Source organism: Gopherus flavomarginatus, chromosome 17 (assembly GCF_025201925.1).
Source record: "Gopherus flavomarginatus isolate rGopFla2 chromosome 17, rGopFla2.mat.asm, whole genome shotgun sequence".
Lineage (NCBI taxonomy): Eukaryota > Metazoa > Chordata > Testudines > Testudinidae > Gopherus > Gopherus flavomarginatus.
Window position 1 is genome coordinate 23673265 of NC_066633.1, and position 19705 is coordinate 23692969.

The following is a 19705-nucleotide window of genomic DNA, read 5'->3' on the forward strand; positions in this document are numbered from 1 at the left end:
GTAGGTGGAAGAGAGAGCAAGCATGGCAAATGTCTCTCCCTTTTGTCATGGTCTTTCTTCCCTCTTGGCTTTGCCTCCTCCCCTTGAGAGTCAGGTGAGCATTACCTTATCACAGTCCCAAACTGGCCAAAGGAAGGAGGTGACTCACTTGAAGTCCAAAAGATTCTTTTATTGCTGCCTAGGCCAGTGTCCTTTGTTCCTGTGAGGCTGGGCTGGGTTTGTCCTATACCTGCCCTGATGAGGTGTGAACTGCCTCTCTGCTCTTGGAGAGTTTTTGCCTGGGCTTATTTTAAGACTTGAAGACACATTTTCAGCCTCATAACTATATACATGGAATTACAGCCTATAACATTACTGTAACAATGACTATAACAACAATGCTCAGTACATCGTGAGCCTTCTGAAGACACCTGACATGACAAAATTTGCACTGGATACCACACAATTATTTTACAAGGATGAACATGGGGGTTCCCCTGAGGTACAGAACGTCACAGATACCAAGAGGAAGTTTAACTTTTCCATTTAAATTCTGAGCTCTAATTTCAGGATCTTTCATTGCATCCTTTGCAACCTCTCAAGTTGCCCACAGTGAAAGGTAGATCTCAAATGCTTCTGCACAGAGTCCATTGCTGGACAGAGGACATATATGTTTGGTGGTGTACTGAACACTTCATATTTTATGTCCTGAAGTACAGCATCTTGTTTGGGTGAGTTTTTTACTTCATTCTGTAATTTCCTAAATGGTTCCAAGAGTATCTTGCAGGATAGGATTGTAACAGACATTGCAACCCCATGCAGTAGCTTTGGGGACCATTGTATTAAACGTATGAATGGTTTCTATATGGTTGTGTTATTCTTCGGGGAGGGTTACCACAGCACCTCCAGGAACTAAAAACAGAGGGGGTGGTTACTCCTGGGGATTGGAAACAGCCCCAGAGAAGCATCACCCCGGGGTGGTTTGCACATACTGGCTCAAACTGGGTTTCCCACAGATTAGAAAACAAAGAAATGGCTTTCAGTGTAAAAGGATGAGCTTGAACTAATCCAGGGCCTTCTCTCCAATCCCGCAAATGGATGTGAATTTTTGTCCAAGGGGCCCCGGTCCTGCTGAAGGGTCGGGAGGGCCTTGACCTTGGCCCCATAAGACTGAGGGTGATTCCTGGTATGTTTAGTGGGTGTTTACACCTGTTTATTGTTTTTATACGTTTTCTCTGTGATGCTTTTACCTCAAGAATAAAGGTGCTTGCCTAGCAAGAACTGGGTTATAGCTTGTAAGTGTTGGCAATACGCTGGTCATCACCTTCAGAGACAAAGCAAAGCACAAGCACTGACCTGCAGGCAGACTGGCTTGCTGGGGATATCACAGTGTAAGGCAGGGAGCTGTGCAGCATGAAACCCCCACCCCTCAAGCAGAAGGGAGTGGGACAAAGGCCCCTGCCCAGAGACAGATGATGGCTGGAAGCCTGAAACTTTAAGTGCATGCCCTCAAGGGGGAATATAGGTGCAGTTACTCCTGAAATTGCAGCAAGTGTTATTTTTAATAGCATCCTGACATGCTCGTGATTCCTCCTGTTGCAATCTGGTTGCTGCACCTGATATAATCTGCCATATTAATGGCACCATCACAGCATTGTCCATGACATTTGTTGATCCTCAGATTTAGGAACAATAGTACCTGTAATAAGTGATACCATTACCTCTGTCAATGTGGAGGCCACATTGTACAATCCAATGAACTCTTCATGCACAGTTGGCTCATCACCCACGTATTGTAGGCATAAAAACCACTTGCTCTTTGTTGGAGAACTCTGTTGTTTCATCCATCACCACTGTATACCACTGCCCAGAAACCCTCTCAGAAATCTCCCTCCCCACTTTAAGAGCCACCATGTCCATTATCTCATTTTGAATAACTTGGCTTGGGAATTTGTCTTGACTCTTTTTCAGCCCCTTTGAAATTCAGTCTGCAAGCAAAGCAGCTGAATACAACTGCAACTGAACTCTCCAGGTAAGGCCCATTTTCAGCCTGTTCAGTATAATGGTCCTCCAGTGCAAGTCCCTGTCCGGCAAGATATCATGTACGACTGAGTATTTCCATTAGAATCTTCCTGCTTTATTCTTTCTTCTGAGAGTACTGAGAACTTAGCATGATCCCGACATTCTCAGGGGTCTTTTGAAGAACATCAACCACTGAGCCACTGAAAACCAAGAAACCAGGATGAACAGAGAGAACAGCCTTTTTCCCCAAAGGGTTCTGCAGGGAAAGACTTTTATGTCGTGGCTGACAAGGTGTCTCAGAAATGCTAACGGGCATTTGGTTTCTGTTACAGACGATAGAGACAGCTTAGTTTTATAACCAGCAGGGACTGATCCACTCGTTAATTGGAAGCGTTGTTTCCTACTGTTTTAAGTTATTTCATTTCAGCCTTGAAAATATTCACTTTGTTTCTGTATTTCATGCAGTCACTGCTCACTTAGTGAGAATGACAAAGGATTGCAGAATTGAAACATACACACACAATCTCTCCGGGTAAATTGAAACATTTAGCTGGCCTCTTGGTTTCAGAGTCACTGTGTACTTTAGAGATCCGTCTAGAAGGAGGCAGAAGGAAGAAAGGGAACAGCCTACAACTGAGCTGTTGGTTACTGAATATAAGGGGACTGTTGGCCCCCTTACTAAAACTCCTGGGTTTTTTTGGTTAGCTACCTCCCAGTACCAAAAGGAAAAGGGACAAGTCGATGGAGATCAGGACCCTAAGACTGACAGTCCCTAGGAGCAATGGGGAGAGGCCAATGCTCCAGGTCAGCCTGATTGACAGGGAGGACAGGCTAATGAGGGAGTCAGGAGACCAGCGGGGTCCTGTATTCTGGGTCAGACAGTGGGGCTGAGCTAAGGAGAGAGCAGGAGCCTGAGCTGAGCTGGGAAGCAGGACTGGGCCAGCCAGAGAGAACCAGAGAAGCACATAAGAACATAAGAACGGCCGTACCGGGTCAGACCAAAGGTCCATCTAGCCCAGTATCTGTCTACTGACAGTGGCCAATGCCAGGTGCCCCAGAGGGAGCAAACCTAACAGGCAATGATCAAGTGATCACTCTCTTGCTATCCATCTCCATCCTCTGACAAACAGAGGCTAGGGACACCATTCCTTACCCATCCTGGCTAATAGCCTTTTATGGACTTAACCTCCATGAATTTATCCAGTTCTCTTTTAAACGCTGTTATAGTCCTAGCCTTCACAACCTCCTCAGGTAAGGAGCACCCTAGGGAGCAGGTCAGTGCTGGGAGCAGAGCCACAGAAGCAGCCCAGAGAGCAGACCTGTGCTGGGAGCAGAGCTGCAGCAACCAGGGCCAGAGAAGCAGCCCAGGAAGCTGCATTGGAGGCAGAGTAGCAGAGTGATGGGGGACCCTGGGCAGGAGGCCAAGTGCAGGGAGACGCCCTCACCAAGAGGCCTTGCAGACCAGCTGAGAGCGATTGTAACCCCCACGAGTAGGGGGGGGGATGATGCTGGGAAGAGGGGTTCTGCCACCTACTGCCTGAGGATGTGCGGCCACCACCAGAGCAAGTGTTGGACCCGCAGGGTCCCTGAAGCACAGCCAGGGCCTGGGCAGGGGCCTTGGCCGTGTGAGGGACAGACTGTGAACTGCCTTGATGTTCCAGAGATGCTGATTGTGATGTCCCCAGGCCACAGAGCAGGGTGATGGGTTTTCCTTTCACTTTTCCCATTTTTTCCTGATTTTTTTACTTAGTTGCTGTTTAATAAATTGTATTTGTTTGAACTGTATGGAATGATCATTGGGTCACTGAAGCATCCAGAGCAGAGAGAGCATCCCAGAGTGGGGACACCCTAACCCCTGCCCTAAGTGACCATGACAAGATGGGGGGGTCAAGCTCCCCAGGAATCCTAGCATCAGCCTAGGACTCTGCCACACAGAAATGTGGAAGGGGAGCCCTCAAGGTCAGGCAGCCTCTGGGTAAAGGGATTGGGAGCAAGGACTCAGATCCTTTCACTAGCCCATTTCACCAGGGTCGTGTATAAGCCAGGAAAGTTCCCCATGCTAGCAGGACCATTCCCCCGCTTACATGTAGCAGGCTTCACTCAGTGGTCAGTCTTCAGGCAGCCTCTCCGAGCCTGGAGGCAGCTCTTCCAGGCACTTGGGGGGCCCAGCAGCCAACCCACAGTTTGTCACCTGCCACCCAGGAGGCCAGGGGAAGAGAAATGGAAGCACAGGAGGACCCAGCCCCTCCCTGTTCCCTAGGTCCAGCCCCAGGCCCAAGGAGAGAGAGGCAAGGGGTGACTCAGTCCCTTCTGGCTGCCACATCAGCTCAGTCTCCCCTGGGCCACTTCCTACCTTCCGTTTCCCTTCAATTTGGGGCATGACTCCAGCCTTATGTCTAAACAGTCTTACTAGTTGAGGGCTTCAGTTAGGGTGACCAGACAGCAAGTGTGAAAAATCAGGATGAGGGTTGGGGGTAATAGAAGCCCATATAAAAATAAGCACCAAATATCAGCACTGTCCCTATAACATCAGGACATCTGGTCACCCTAGCTTCAGTTGAGGTGTGTGTGGGGGGGTGGGGGTGCTTTCCACTCACCCATAAAGTCCAGGTGTCCCCTCTTAGTCACAGGAAGGGGATCCCAGGTGAGACTGACTCCCAGTCCCCGACCTTCCCCGATCCATTGCTGTCTGCCATTGTGCAGCCAGTCTTTCCTCCATGCATGCTCCCCACTCCCTCCCTCCCACCAGACTGCCAGGGCTCCATGCCCAACAGCTGAGAGACCAAGGCCTTCTTGGCCCAACACTGCTCCCCCACTCCTCTGCCCTTAGTAGGGGGCTGTCTTACACTGGGAAGCCACTTTTCTGTTCTCTTTACATGGTCCTTGCAAACTCTGACAAGAAAAGGGCAGCTGGAGCCCTTTGCCCCCCAGGCATGATGGAACTGGGCCGGAGGCTGCACAAGGACAGGCGAAGGATCCTAGCGCTTAGACATCTAGCCTGACCTCCCCTATCCCTTTGTGAAAAGAGCACATGCAACTCAGCACAGGGCAGGAAAAAGAGAAGAGCCAGTCAAGTGGCTCTGGGAGCCAGCCCCAGAAGAATGGCCACTGGATGGACCTATCTCAGGTCTCCTTCATGAGAGAGCATCTGGATTCCAAAGTCCTTGTGAGCTGAAGGAGAGAGAAGAGAGCTGCAGGAAGAGGGGGAGAAGCACAGATGGGAGTCTCACCCAGGCACTCAGAATTCCCCCTCACAAGAAGAAGAGGCCCTGCTTGCTAAGCCATTTCCCAGCCAGGGAAGAAAGGAGCCAGAGCCTGGCACAGGAGAAACCTTCCCCATCCCTGGTGACCAAGAGCCAGCTAATACCAAGGGACATGAAGCAACCCTCAGAGTCTCCCCTGGACTCAAGTGAACAGACAGTTATCAATGGGCTGCGTCTACTACAATAGTTACATCATGGCAGAATGAGAATCTGCTGCTGTTATTTGATTATTTTTTCATTCTAACCCACTTCCCTTCCCCCTCCAAATAAATAAACTGTCTCTACCCCTGCAGATGGTGCAGAACTGGAGCTGAGACTCTGGAGCTTCAAAATACAGCTGTGTTTTCCAAACAGCTCCATACAGCATGTTCTGTTATTTTCTCCTTGAAGCGTTACCCCACGCCATGCTGTACACCATCTGCTTCTGGTTTCTCAATGCCCGACTGCAAATCACACCCTCAACAGCCCCTGGCTTTCTCACTGCAGCATTGCCCAGCCCAGGCTTTGTAATAACATACACTACAGCAGAGTGTGTTTGGTCCATGGACGAGCTCCATTCAGGTGGAGTTCCCTGCAAGGTGTGCGCCTGGACGGACGCACATGCCAGAATGAAGGGCCACCCTCCTAATCAGTGGAACCTTGCAGGTGTGTCTCCACTAATCAGGTGCCTGGACCCTGGAGAAGATGGACATGTAAGCTGAGGCGTGGCCTTGGTGGGAAGAGAGGGGAGCAGGGCCGGCTCCAGGGTTTTTGCTGCCCCAAGCGGAGAAAAAAAAAAAGCCGCAATTGCGATCAGCGTCAGCTCCACAGTGCCACTTTCTTCTTCAGCGGCACTTCAGCAGCAGGTCCTTCCCTCCAAGAGGGACCAAGGGACCCACCGCTGAATTGCCGCCGAAGAGCCTGACGTGCCACCTCTTACCCTTGACCACCCTAAGCACCTGCTTGCTGAGCTGGTGCCTGGAGCCAGCCCTGGAGGTGAGGGGACAGTGGGGTGAGAAGAGGGGGTGGGAGGAATATGGGATGTGCAGTTCTGCAGTGGCCAGAGAAAGAGGCGACTTTCTCCAGCTTCAGGGCTGCGGCTGCAGAGGAGAGACAGCCCCAGTTCTGCGGCCGCTGTGGCTGGGGAGAGACCCCCCTCCTCCCTAGCCCCAGATCAGGAGCTGCTGTGGTGGGGGAGAGAGGGAGAGACCCCCCCTCCTCCCCAGCCCCAGCTCAGGGGCTGCTGCGGCGGGGGAGAGAGGGCACATCCATTGCATTGGTAAGGTAGGACAACAGTACTGATATTAAAATATGAGTTGTGTGCTTTTATTTGTAGAACAAAAAAAGTTAATTATTAAGGGGGGTTATATATATATATAGTTAGCAAACAGTACAAACAACACTTGGAAAGATCATTTAGTCCACCAAGACCCTCAGCAACGTTCAAGTGGACCACAAAAAAAAGTTTGAGAACCACTGTGCTACAGATTCCTCTTCACATCACTGCAAGGACTTCACACTGCAGATTCCTCATGGAGCACTGCATGAACTGCACACTGCAGATTCCTCTTCACATCACTGCATTGACTTCACACTGCAGATTCCTCTCTGAGCAGTGCATGAACTGCACATTACAGACTCCTCACTGAGCACTGCATGAACTGCACACTGCAGATTCCTCACTGAGCACTGCATGAACTGCACACTGCAGATTCCTCTCCACAGCAGTGCATTGACTTCACACTGCAGATTCCTTACTGCATCACTGAATGAACTGCACACTGCAGACTTCTCTCTACACCACTGCATGGACTGTTCTCAGCACACTGAATTTCAAGAGATGTCTGCACTTATCAACATGGACTGGTAACGTGCATTGTTTGGATTTTTTTAACAAGACAATGTTTACACCAACATTCAGTATCGGTGGCTTCCCAGGACATGAATGTCTGATTGCCTTTTAGACCAAAAATGTCTTTCCCAAGATGAGCCTATTATGATCTGCTGACTTCACGATGTTCCCCAATTCTAATGCTCTCAGTCCAGAAGGAAAACACATCAGCAGGACTGTGGCTTTTCCAAACACACTCCAATCATGTTACTGTATTGTTCTGGCAGCCTCAGCTTGCGCCCTACTGTGGAGACATGTAAGGATTTCTCCAAAGAGATGGGCTTGCCGCCCCTCCAGTTTTCACCTAGACAATCCGGGTTTCAGCTTGTGTGTTTGGTTGCCATTTGACAGCCCCTGATGTCTGATATTTTTGATCAGTGAAAAAGGTGGCACCCTAAGTGGAAGGAAGGAGGCAGCATTGCAGCAGCTGCTGCCACCACCTCATGTGGCTTGTGGAGGCACATGGCGCACAGGGGCGGGAGCGCAGAGGGGCAGGGCCTTGGGGGGAAGAGGCAGGGCTGGAGGCGGGGCCTTGCGTATCTGGTTACTAGCCATTGGAAAGGTGGCAACCCTCCAAAGAGGGCCAGAGTGGGGCTTGGAAAGGGAAGCCATCTCACATATCTGAGCCTGTAAATCCCAGAGCCAGCTCCCAGGGATAAGGCTGTGTCTCAATGACAGGGCCAGCTCCAGGCACCAGCCCAGCAAGCAGCTGCTTGGGGTGGCCAATGGTGAGGAAGCAGCATGTCCAGGTCTTCGGTGGCACTTCGGCGGCGGGTCCCTCGGTCCCTCTCGGAGGGAAGGACCAGCCGCTGAATAGCTGCCAAAGACTGAAGCAGCGGCGTTAGAGCTGCAGATCGTGATTGCGGGGTTTTTTGGGGTTTTTTTTGCTGCTTGGGGTGACAAAAACCCTGGAGCCAGCCCTGCTGAGTGAGATGATTCCAGGCAGAGACTGGCTTGAGCCAAGACTCTGGATCCAAACACCCAGGAGTCTGTGGGGAAGTTGCAGTTTACAGCTGAACACTGTGACTGGTTTATCTCTAACCCCAAAGCAGACCCAGCACAACACGATCATTAGTGCAATCGGCTTCTGTTAACAATGCACCTGGCACCCTATTTCCAGATGGACAAGGGGTTGCCTTGAGTGATCCCCTCTGGCCAATGCCTGGAACTGCTCCTTTATCTACTCCATGGTCCTTTATCTACTCCTGTTTGTGGGGAGGAGACTCACATCCTTCAGGAAATCCACCATCTTCAGATACAGGTAATAAATCTTTTCACCAGTTCTGATTTTCATCAGCATTTTCTCTATGTTATTCTCCAGCTGACGAATCACCTGCAACAGAGAAGGCTCTTGTGTCACTGGGCTGCCTGGGACATGAGAATGCTCCTGGGGACCGGATGGGCCGACTCAGAGCCCTGGGGCTGGCTGGCTCGGGCTCCTGAGCCCTCAGGAATGGGGAGGGCGAATTGGTTTGGTGCTCCAGTAGCCTTATATTAATTTAAAATCTTTTTTTGACACAGGCCCGGGACTCTCCAGGTAGGATGGGATTCTTCCAAGTTCTATTGCCCTTAGACATGGATTTGAAGGCCCCATGACAGGCCACTGACTGTGTGAGCTCCTTTCTTCTAGCGGGTACAGGGGACGGGAGGGATGCTGATAATGGATTCCAGCTAGGGGTGGTGGCGGGAAGGCCATGTGCTGCTAGTGTGCAGAGCAGGGCAGCCAGCCTGGGAACTCCTGGGTCCATGAGCCCAGGAAATGGGGTTTCAGGGTTTCAGACCTGCCTCTCATCTGCTTTCTTTGCTGCGCCTGCCCAGTAGCTTTAGCAGTTTGGTTTGTACTGGGCCCAGGTTCTCTTCCGCTGCAGATCTTTGGGTACTAGGGATGCAGTGGAAGGAGTGGGGTCAGTCTCTGCTGGCAGGGAAAGTCTGGGATCACCTTGTGGCCACCTCTCTGGATGAACTAGAATTGAAGATGGACTCCTCAGGGGGTTCCTCATCCAGCTGGAACAAGGTTCCTGTGATCTGGGCCTTCAGGGTGCAGAAGTGCAAGTGACCACACAGGTGCATGTATGGGCCAAGTATGCACATGCATGGTGTGAGTGCCCATGCAAACTGGGGAGGACATGGGGACTGTCCAGAGCTAACCCTCATCCAAAACAAGCCACATCTTGGGCTGGTTCCAGAGATACCCAGGCCCCTGCAGGTCCAGCTGAAGTCAGTTGCACCAGCAAGTTCTCAGCCCTTCCCAGGACCTGGCCCATTGCTATGGCCACAGATTTCTGGCATGCACAGTCTTCCGCTAGAGCTGAGCCCTTGTCACCTGCAGCTGTATCTGGCCCTGTCTGTCTGCTCCTTCCACGTCTGCCAGGTGTTGCAGCTTCCTCTGCAGCCCCTCCAGCATCCCGCCCCGCCTCTTCACCTCGTACAGCAGCACATTGTGCACGTTCATCCTGTTAAAGATGGAGTTTTGCAGCTTCTCTCTGGCGGCCTGAAAGAGACACAGTGGCACTGGGTGGGCTCACCCACAAGCAGCCTGCAGAGGGTTCTGCCCCAAGTGAGCTTCTGAACCACCTCACCCTCAGCCAGCCCAAAGGCAGAGACCCCCAGGGAAGAGGTGATGGCCAGGATAGCAGCTGATTATGCATGGCAGATGCCCAGATACCACAGTGACAGGCAGCAGGACAAGCCCTAAGATAGATGTCAGACAGAACCTCAAGCTGGAGTCCTGTGGGGTGCAGGCCGGAAGATCTGGGCTGTGGGTTTGGCCCAGTGTAAAGAGTGGGACCTGTCACTGGAGTCCATGCAAGCTGTGCTGACACACCATGCAGGGGCTCTTTGCAGAATGCAGATCTGGGTCTGAAAGTCATAGAATCTCAGGAGGTTTCTAGTCCAACCCCCTGCTCAAAGCAGGACCAATCCCCAGACAGATTTTTGCCTGAGATCCCTAAATGGCCCCCTCAAGGGCTGAACTCACAGCGCTGCGTTTAGCAGGCCAACGCTCAAACCACTGAGCTACCCCTGCCCCGTACAATCAATAAAAGAGTCTGCAGCTCTAATCCCAGGAAAGCCTGGACATCAGTAGCACATTCCTGTGCCTCCAGAGCCCCCCTCCTTTCCCTGGTGCTGCTTCTGCCAAAGGACAACAGGGCCACGGGGCTGGAAGCAGCGAGGGGCAGCTGAGCTGATGCTGTAGCCCCTGCTGCTCCCATGCTGCCCTCTGGCATGTCCTGAATCCAGCAGGAAGGGAAGGTCCCTGGCTAGGGTGAGGACAGCCCCGGGCAGCACTTCCGAGCGAGGAGCCTGTGACCTGCTAGTAGCTGGTGTGACTGGCAGGAACACGTTGTAACAGGAGGGAGCCACGTGAACCTTCTCTGAGGTCTCTGCTGCACACTGCCACCATTAGCTCTTCTCTGTAACAACAGCACAGACCCTCCTGCTCCAGAAACAAAGGCCCTGCCAGCTGAGCTAGAGGAGAATCTCCAGTAACTGTTAGCAGTATAGGGTCCATGGCACACAGCCGAGCAGTTCTGATTCCATCCAGCACAGGGTGGCGGGACACACATGCATGTGCACGCACAGACACACACAGACACACACACTCCCCAGCTCACTACAGTACAGAGCCCCGGAGCAGAGGAGCAGAGGTTTGCCAACGTATCACCAAGAGGGGCAATTTCCTTTAGAGCCTCCTCCAGCTCCCCCTCCCTCCTACCCCCATTTTCTCTGCTCTGTCGTTGGGCAGTAAATGCCAGAGATTGGGTGTCTGCTTTGCCAATTACCTCCACGGTGCTCCTGGCTAAATGCATCTTCAAGTGCTTTTGATCCCAGCATGCCTGGGAAATCGTTACCTGGTCGTACTGTGGGCAGGAGAGGAGCAGAGAGAAACTTGGGATCAAAGTTCTACTACTACTAATCTGTGAGTGCATCTGCACACAGTAATTGTTAGTGCATTATTCCCAGCCAAGGGCTGACCTGCTCCCCTTCCCCAGCTACCGGAGCATCCTCATCTGCCGATGGCTGAAAGCAAGGCAGGGTGAGGCGAAGGTGTCCAGGGCTGGCTTTAGGCCAATTCCACCAATTCCCCCGAATCGGGCCCCACGGCTAAGAGGGCCTCATGCCCAGTGGCAGGGCCGCCCAGAGTGGGGGGCAAGTGGCCAAGAATCTCTTCCCTGGCTAGAGGCACCTTTTTAATTTTTACTCACCTGGCAGCGCTCTGGGTCTTCGGTGGCATTTCGGCGGCGGGTCCTTCACTCGCTCCGGGTCTTCAGTGGCACGTTGGTGGCGGGTCTTTCAGTGCCACCGAAGACCCAGAGCAAGTGAAGGACCCGCCGCCGAAGACTCAGAGCACCGCCCAGTGAGTAAGCCCCCCATGGTTTTTTACGTTTTTTTTTAATGTCATCCCTGCCGGGGCCCCATCGAAACTCTTCGAATTGGGCCCCGCACTTCCTAAAACCGGCCCTGAAGGTGTCTACACATTTTGCGGGCCTCCATTTTTGGCTTCCCTTCCTGAGCCATCTAGAACCTGCCTTGCAGGGGGGCTGACTAGCGGTGGGTGCTCTCAGCACTCAGGGCCTCTGGTCCAGGAGGAAACAGCCCTGCCCCACACTGAACTGCAGAGCCAGTGGGAGAAGCTCAGACCCTGGGAGCACACAAGGGGCACTGCTGGGGGAGGTCAGCATGGGGGCAGGGGGCCTGGAAAGCAGCACAAGGGTGACAGGGAGAAGGATCCAAAGGGGGCGAGGAGGGAGGAAAGCTGGGCTGGGCCTTCCTGGGAGGAGCAGCCTGCCTCTGCTGGGGGGCCCAGTGGGAGGCAGTGCTCGGAGCCGGGGAAGTGAGTGACCTAGGCAGAATGGGGGTTAATAGCAGCCGTGGCTGGGGAGTGAGGCAGCTGAGGGAGTCCAGGGGAGAGATGCCCAAGGCTGGGAGCAGGGTTTGGGGTGATGGAGAGCAGAGAGGCAGGCTGGGATGGGCAGGGGGCCCTAGGGCTGAAAAGCTGGGCTGTGGGGCAGGAGAACAGGGACCAAGGGGGCAGAAGGTATCCAGGCAGCTGTACCAGTACTGAATGGTATTTCCCGGGGTCTCCTACTGGCCCTGGGGGCGGCAGGTGAATCCCCTCAGACCTGCCCAGCATTGGAGATCCTCAGCTGGGCATGGTTGTGGGTGCTGGGGCTCAGGGATTGTGCACACCCTGGTGGCTCTCCAGGTTAGGGTTAGCAAGCTTGCTCCTTGGTGTGAGGGCAGAGCCAGGCGCTAGCAGAGCAATGCCGCAGCGGGGGCGCGGGTACCTTCTGAGCCACGCTCAAGGTGCACATCTCGTCGTGCACATTCCCACGCAGGAAGCTGATGAGCCCTTTGTTCTGAGTGAGCTTCTCCTCTGTCGAATGTGCAAAAAGCTTCTTCCCTTGTTCTAGAGGTAAACTGGGATTTCAGTCAAAGGGCAGGACCAGGTCCCTCCCCTCCCCTCTGACAAGGCAGGCCTGGCACTGCATGCTCTGCTGCGAGTGGGTGGAACTCACCGTCACACCATTGGTGCCCATGGCATGTCACTGAGGTGACCAGCGGAGGACCTGGCTCCACATTTACCCCCCACCCCTTCTGGATATGATAATCCTATGGGAACATCGTTGCGGGTAGTTGGTCACTAGACCTCCATGCCCACTCCCCTCTCCCAGCCCACCAGTATCAGTGGGGTTTCCTTCTCCCCATCTCATCTGAGCCCTCTCTGAAACCTGCTGCAAACCCGGCTACAATGTCATCAGCCCTGCCGCCTAGGATTGCACTTGGCTCCTGGGTCCCGGCAGCTCAGGGGGCTCAGGGAGCTTTTCACTCCAGCCTGTCAGCCCAGCCAAGAGAGAGGGCATCACCTTGCAGAGAGATGATGGCACGCAGCTCCCGGATCTGCTGCTTGATATCCCTCTTCCTCTGGAACTTCATGGTGGCAGAAGACGGAGAGTATCCTGTCACAGTCACTCAGACTTTGGGTCCCCACCCAGAGACACTTATAGCCCTCTCCTCCCACCAGCTGCTGAGCAGGAGAGAGATCAGCCTTTGGAATCAGCTTTTCTATTGTCCTTGTACTGTGACATCAGGAGGATCTTTGTGACTCAGTCATGCATCGCTGGGTTCTCAGTGGTGGCAGTTGGGTGCATGTGGGTTCTCTCCATGTTCTGTCCCAGCCCTGCACAGGTAGCTGGCCCAGAAAACCTTGATAGCACTACCTACAAAGACCACAAACTTGGTTCGGTGGCAAAGGCCCTTGGCCAGGTTTCTTGTCGACCAAGCATGGTCCTAGCACCCTGGCTCCCTGGTTACAGGTACACTAGCACATGTATGCCTACGACAATAGGCCAGCTCAAACAGCAGCAGGACTTTCTGCAGCCCCCTCAGCTGGACCCAGGTGCCCCTCCAGCGACTTCTCCTTCCATACATCAATACCAACAAGTTCATCCATCAGCCTGTCCTCCCACCCTTGTCTTACTTGGGGTCATGTGTTCCTGTGCCAGCTCCCAGGATTGTGCTTATATTGCACCTCTGTGCTGGGGTGGACCTGAGTTTTCCTTCAGGAATGTGTTTACATGAATACGCAGGACCTAGAACTTCCTGGGAGTGCCTGTGTTTCAGCAATGCTAGCTATGCCTTTGCCAAGTTCATATGCAGGACAGTGAACTTCTAAGCAAGCATCTGCTTTATGATGATTAGCAATCCCTCGATTCGAGGATGATCTGTACCACAGATTTGTATATGGGTCCTGAGATGACTCAGGAGTCTGATCCTGGAACTGCAAATCCACCTGAAGTAGGTACAGACATTTTGTGGGAGGCCAGTGGCCTGCTAGGAGAAAGTTCTTTCTTTTTCCTTCGTCTTCTCTCTTTTCAGCTTCGAGGGCAAGGTGCTTCTCTGCAAAGCGGGCCACTGCCTGATGGAGGATATGGCGCCACTGGGGTCAGTTGGTGGCTTGCTCTTCTCAGATTGTGATGTCCACATCAGTTTTCTTAAGATAGGCTTTCAGTGTGTCTTTGTAGTGTTTCCTCTGACCACCACAGGTGAGCTGAGATAGAGGACGTGTGTTGGGAGGCGAGAGCCTGGCATCCGCACACAATGTCCAGCCCAGCAAATTTGGTGCTTCAGGATCATTGCTTCAATGCTGGTGACATTGGCTTCAGTGAAGGATGCTGGCGTTAGTGTGGTGATCTTGCCATTTGATGTGAAGGACCTTCCAGAGGCATCGTTGGTGATACCTCTCCAGACTCTTGCGGTGCTGTTGAATGGTCACCCAGGTTTCGCATCCGTAGAGGAGCGTAGGAACAACAATTGTCTTATAAACCTGGGTCCTGGTGTCCTGCCATAGGTCATGGTCCGTGAAAATGCATCGGAGCAATTTCCCAAAGGAAGCACTTGCGCACTGAATCCTTTGCTGGATCTCACTCTTGATTTTTGCATTTTGAGAAAGTTGGCCACAGAGGTAGCAAAAGTGCTCAACTGTCTCCAAAGTCTGACCCTTAATGGTGATTTGTGGTGGGGCATGTGCAGGCCTGAAGCAGGTTGATAGAGCACTTCAGTCTTCTCAATATTGAGTGAGACTGTCTTCACTTGAAGTCTAAAGTCTTCAGGGTGTTGGGATATCTATCTATCTATCTATCTATCTATCTATCCTCATACACCCTATCTATCTATCTATCTACATTGTGATTCATATATCCATGTAATATGTTATGTTATTCATTGAGGCCTAGTATGAATGACGCGTGCTTGACATGAATATGTGCATTGCAAGTTAGCAACTGAAGTGAGGACTTAAGGTCCAGGACTATTAGAACTCTTTGTACAAAAACAATCTTTTGTTCTGAGAAAAATACAGAAAATAATCAGAAAAGGATATAACACCAGCTGGACTGATATAAAATTGTATAAGAAATAGAGGAAATGGCACACCTGGGATCATGGCAGCCCACCCAGGATTGTCTCTTTGGAATTGTATGAGTAGAAGGCCTAGTAAACAAAGGCAAAGAATCCTAGTAAACAAAGGCAATGAAATGGACTATAAATGGTGCCTATGATTTCTGCAAATCAGGGTCGTTTATTGATCCAGAGTCCCAAGTGGATATAGATGTGGTTTTCGCCAGCTCCCCATATCTTATGATCTTATCCTGACAGAAGGAACCTTGACTGGCCATTCAGACCATTCTGACCTTTGTACTCTGGCACAGTATGTTTGGGGTGTGAATAAGATTTGTTTTGTAATCAATAAAGAACATTTAGAGTATTATATACCAATACTGTGTCCAGTATCTGCCTGCTCCCCATCCCTTAGGGAGATCTCTATTGCTGGTCTAACAAGAGCATCCATTACTGATCTTCAATATGCTGAAGACTATGTCATCCTCATGCACACTGAGAATGATCTTCAGTCCATACTGGATTTTCTTGCAAAAGGTTACCGAAGCCCAGGACTCTCACTCAATATTGAGAGGACTAAAGCTTTATGATAGGGCCTGGCTGGCTCACAACCTGGCTTTTGCTACGTTTGGTTCAGGCCTCAGGTCCTGCACCAGGCCCAGCACTCCCGGCTCTTTCTCTGTATGCCCCTCAGCAGTTTCTGCTGTCTCAGCACCACCTGCCTGAGGTGAGCATAGACTCATAGACTCATAGACTCTAGGACTGGAAGGGACCTCGAGAGGTCATCGAGTCCAGTCCCCTGCCCTCATGGCAGGACCAAATACTGTCTAGACCATCCCTGATAGACATTTATCTAACCTACTCTTAAATATCTCCAGAGATGGAGATTCCACAACTTCCCTAGGCAATCTATTCCAGTGTTTAACTACCCTGACAGTTAGGAACTTTTTCCTAATGTCCAACCTAAATCTCCCTTGCTGCAGTTTAAGCCCATTGCTTCTTGTTCTATCATTGGAGGCTAAGGTGAACAAGTTTTCTCCCTCCTCCTGATGACACCCTTTTAGATACCTGAAAACTGCTATCATGTCCCCTCTCAGTCTTCTCTTTTCCAAACTAAACAAACCCAATTCCTTCAGCCTTCCTTCATAGGTCATGTTCTCAAGACCTTTAATCATTCTTGTTGCTCTTCTCTGGACCCTCTCCAATTCCTCCACATCTTTCTTGAAATGCGGTGCCCAGAACTGGACACAATACTCCAGTTGAGGCCTAACCAGCTCAGAGTAAAGTGGAAGAATGACTTCTCGTGTCTTGTTTACAACACACCAGTTAATGCATCCCAGAATCACGTTTGCTTTTTTTGCAACAGTATCACACTGTTGACTCATATTAAGCTTGTGGTCCACTATGACCCCTAGATCTCTTTCTGCCATACTCCTTCCTAGACAGTCTCTTCCCATTCTGTATGTGTGAAACTGATTGTTCCTTCCTAAGTGGAGCACTTTGCATTTATGGCAATGACAGGCCGGTAGCCTAACTTCAGTCCTAGGCAATTGGCTGAAGCTATAGAGAAGAACAGAATTCTAGGACACATAAATGAACACGGTTTGTTGGGGAAGAGTTAACATGGCTTCTGTAAAGGGAAATCATGCCTCACCGATTTATTAGAATTCTCTGAGAGGGTCAATAGGCATGTAGACAAGGGTGACCAAGTGGATATAGTGTATTTGGACTTTCAGAAAGACTTTGACAAGGTCTCTCACCAGAGGCCCTTAAGCAAAGTAAGCACTCAAGGGGTAAGAGGGAAAGTCCTCTGCTGGATCAGTAACTGGTTAAAAGATAGGAAATAAGGGTAGGAATAAATGGTCAGTGTTCAGAATGGGGAGAAGTAAATAGCAGGGTCTCCCAAGGGTTTGTACTAGGACCCATGCTGTTTAACATATTCATAAAGTATCTGGAAAAATGGGTAAACAGTGAAGTGGCAAAATTTGCAGATGATACTAAATTACTCAAGATAGGTCCAAAGCAGACTGCGAAGAGTTACACAGGGATCTCACAAAACTGGGTGACTGGACAACAAAATGGCAGATGAAATTCAATGTTGATAAATGCAAATGATGCACATTGGAAAACATAATCCCAACTATACATATAAAATGATGGGGTCTAAATTAGCTGTTACCACTCAAGAAAGAGATCTTGGAGTCATTGTGGAAAGTCTCTGAAAACATCCACTCAGTGAGCAGTGGCTGTGAAAAAAGGTAACAGAATGTTAGGAACTAGTAGGAAAGGGACAGTTAGTAAGACAAAAAATATCATATTGCCTCTATATAAATGCATGGTACACTCACACCTTGAATACTACATGCAGATGTGGCCTCCCCATCTCAAAAAAGATATATTGGAATTGGAAAAGTTTCAGAAAAGGGCAACAAAAATGATTAGGGGTATGGAACGGCTTCCGTATGAGGAGAGATTAATAGGACTGGGACTTTTCAGCTTGGAAAAGAGATGGCTAAGCGGGGATATGATAGAGGGCTATAAAATCATGACTGGTGTGGAGAAAGTGAATAGGGAAGTGTTATTTACTCCTTCACATAACACAAGGACTAGGGGTCACCAAAGGAAATTAATGCACAGCAGGTTTAAAACAAACACAAGAAAGTGTTTCTTCACACAGCGCACAGTCAGCCTGTGAAACTTGGTGCCAGGGGATGTTGTGAAGGCCAAAAGTATAAGTGGGTTCAAAAAAGACCTAGGTAAGTTCATGGGGACAGGTCCATCAATGGCTATTAGGCAGAATGGTCAGGGGCACAACCCCATGCTCTGAGTGTCCCTAGCCTCTGTTTGCCAGAAGCTGGGAGTGGACAACAGCGGATGTCACTCAGTGATTGCCTGCTCTGTTCAGTCCCTCTGAAGCACCTGGCCACTGTCAGAAGACAGGATATTGAACAAGATGGGCCTTTGGTCTGACCCAGCATAGCTGTTCTTATGTTCTCATGCCTGTCCCCTCGGGAAGCCCCTGCCTGTTCTCCTCCAGATTCTTTCATCTCTTGGAGCCTTTTTCCTACTACAAACAGCAAACCTTCCTAAGCTTCTAGTGTATAAAGCAGTGCACTGGCACTATTCCTGCCACTGGTTCTGCCACTGACTTACTGTGTGCCTCAGTTTCCCCTGCTGTACCATGGGGATCGTGATACTGCCCTCCTGTGTAAATCCATTTGAGATGTATAGATGAAAAGCCCTGGAGAAGAGCTAGGTGATATTATTACTCTGTTACCTGCTGCAGGTTTCCTGGCACACCAGTGATAAGTGGGGAGTGTGATATGCTCACAACACACAACTCTCAGCAGCTGTAATGCTGCTCATGCCCTCTGGTGTAAATCACAAGCAGCAGAATTCTGGCAGACGGCGAAGGGCCTGTACAGATTTGGTCTTTGGGAGAAGGGCCCTGTCACATTCTGTCTTGGCTGGCTCAACGAGCAGCTCCGCTCACTCAGAGTTAGCCCATCCTATGCACTCCTTTGATCCCTCTGCCTCTTGCTTGGAGGCTTTATGCATGCTCTTGGAACAGCCCCCCAACCCCGATGCGACAAGCTCCTTTCCTCTACTGGCCATCCTCCCCAGAGCTCCTCCCCAGAAACACTGAGCCGCCTTGCACTGGTGCCATTGGCTTGCTCCTTGAATCTGCAGTGCAGTGTCACTACAGGCCTCTGGACTGCTGTGTGCCCTGCCAGCATCCTGCAAATAAAGGGGCCTCCAGCTTTTGAATTCTGCAGACAAGAGAGGGAGATCATCATCTCACGGTCCACTGCTTGGGGAGCCCCAGGTTTCCTTCCGCAGCCCCCTGGAAGGACTCATCCAACCAATCTGAAAACCACCAGGAAATGGGCCAAACTCCAAAGCTCCATATGATGGGGGTCTGGGTAAAAGAGCAGCCAGCACCAAATCATCCCATCATGTAATTCTGCAAAATCAGAGAGATGAGATTTTGGGGGGAAGGGGCAGGACAGGTGGTTTGGAGGCTGATGCATAGGACTGGAGATTGGGATCATTTCTATTCCCACTTCTGCCACTGACTCGCTCTGTGACCTTGGGGAAATAATTCCATTGCTCTGTGCCTTGGTTTCCCAATTTGTGAGATGAGGAGAATACCTCCCATGCTCACAAGAGGGTGGCAGGCTAACTCCACCCTTTCTACACTGTTTGAGATCCTCCCGTGGAACGAGCTTCAGAAAAATTAGTAGTGGGTTAAAAAAACCCTCAGATCGAATCATCCCAGTTTGCCAATGACAGAGGTAGCCCCGAACCAAACCCCTTATCCGCCCTCCTGTGCCTCCAGCCACAAATCCACGTGGTTCTCATGCAAGGGAACCTGCCTCCAAAGCAACTCTGGGTTGGTTTTGGAAAAAATAGAATGGCTGCCTCAGCCCTTTAAAACGCTGTCTGCTCCTGTTGGAGGAGCATCTGGCTCATGTGCCCCCAGCCCCTTCATGGCTGCAGGGTTTTATCAGAGACTCTTTAGCAGGAGTCTGCAGGGTGACCCAGGCCCCCAGAGAAGGGAGTGGGGCAGGGCTCAGCTGGAATGAAACGCCCCAACAGGGAGAGGAGCCAGGCCAGCTGCTAGAGAGCAGTGTGCTCCCCTTTGGGATGAACCCAGGGCCAAAGGGAGAGA

At 51.0% G+C, this 19705-nt stretch overlaps 1 protein-coding gene across 1 annotated transcript in view; it reads right to left on the reverse strand.

The window, feature by feature from the left end:
- The window catches only part of CCDC183 (coiled-coil domain containing 183), a 29850-nt gene extending 16779 nt beyond the window's left edge, over positions 1 to 13071 (reverse strand). The window contains exons 1-5 of the mRNA XM_050926541.1: positions 13002 to 13071; positions 12423 to 12544; positions 10917 to 10994; positions 9458 to 9625; positions 8363 to 8467 (exon numbers count right to left, since the gene is read on the reverse strand). Coding sequence (XP_050782498.1) covers positions 8363 to 8467; positions 9458 to 9625; positions 10917 to 10994; positions 12423 to 12544; positions 13002 to 13071 — 543 coding nt within the window. The remainder of the gene's footprint in view (positions 1 to 8362; positions 8468 to 9457; positions 9626 to 10916; positions 10995 to 12422; positions 12545 to 13001) is intronic.
- Between the last annotated feature and the right edge of the window lie 6634 nt (positions 13072 to 19705).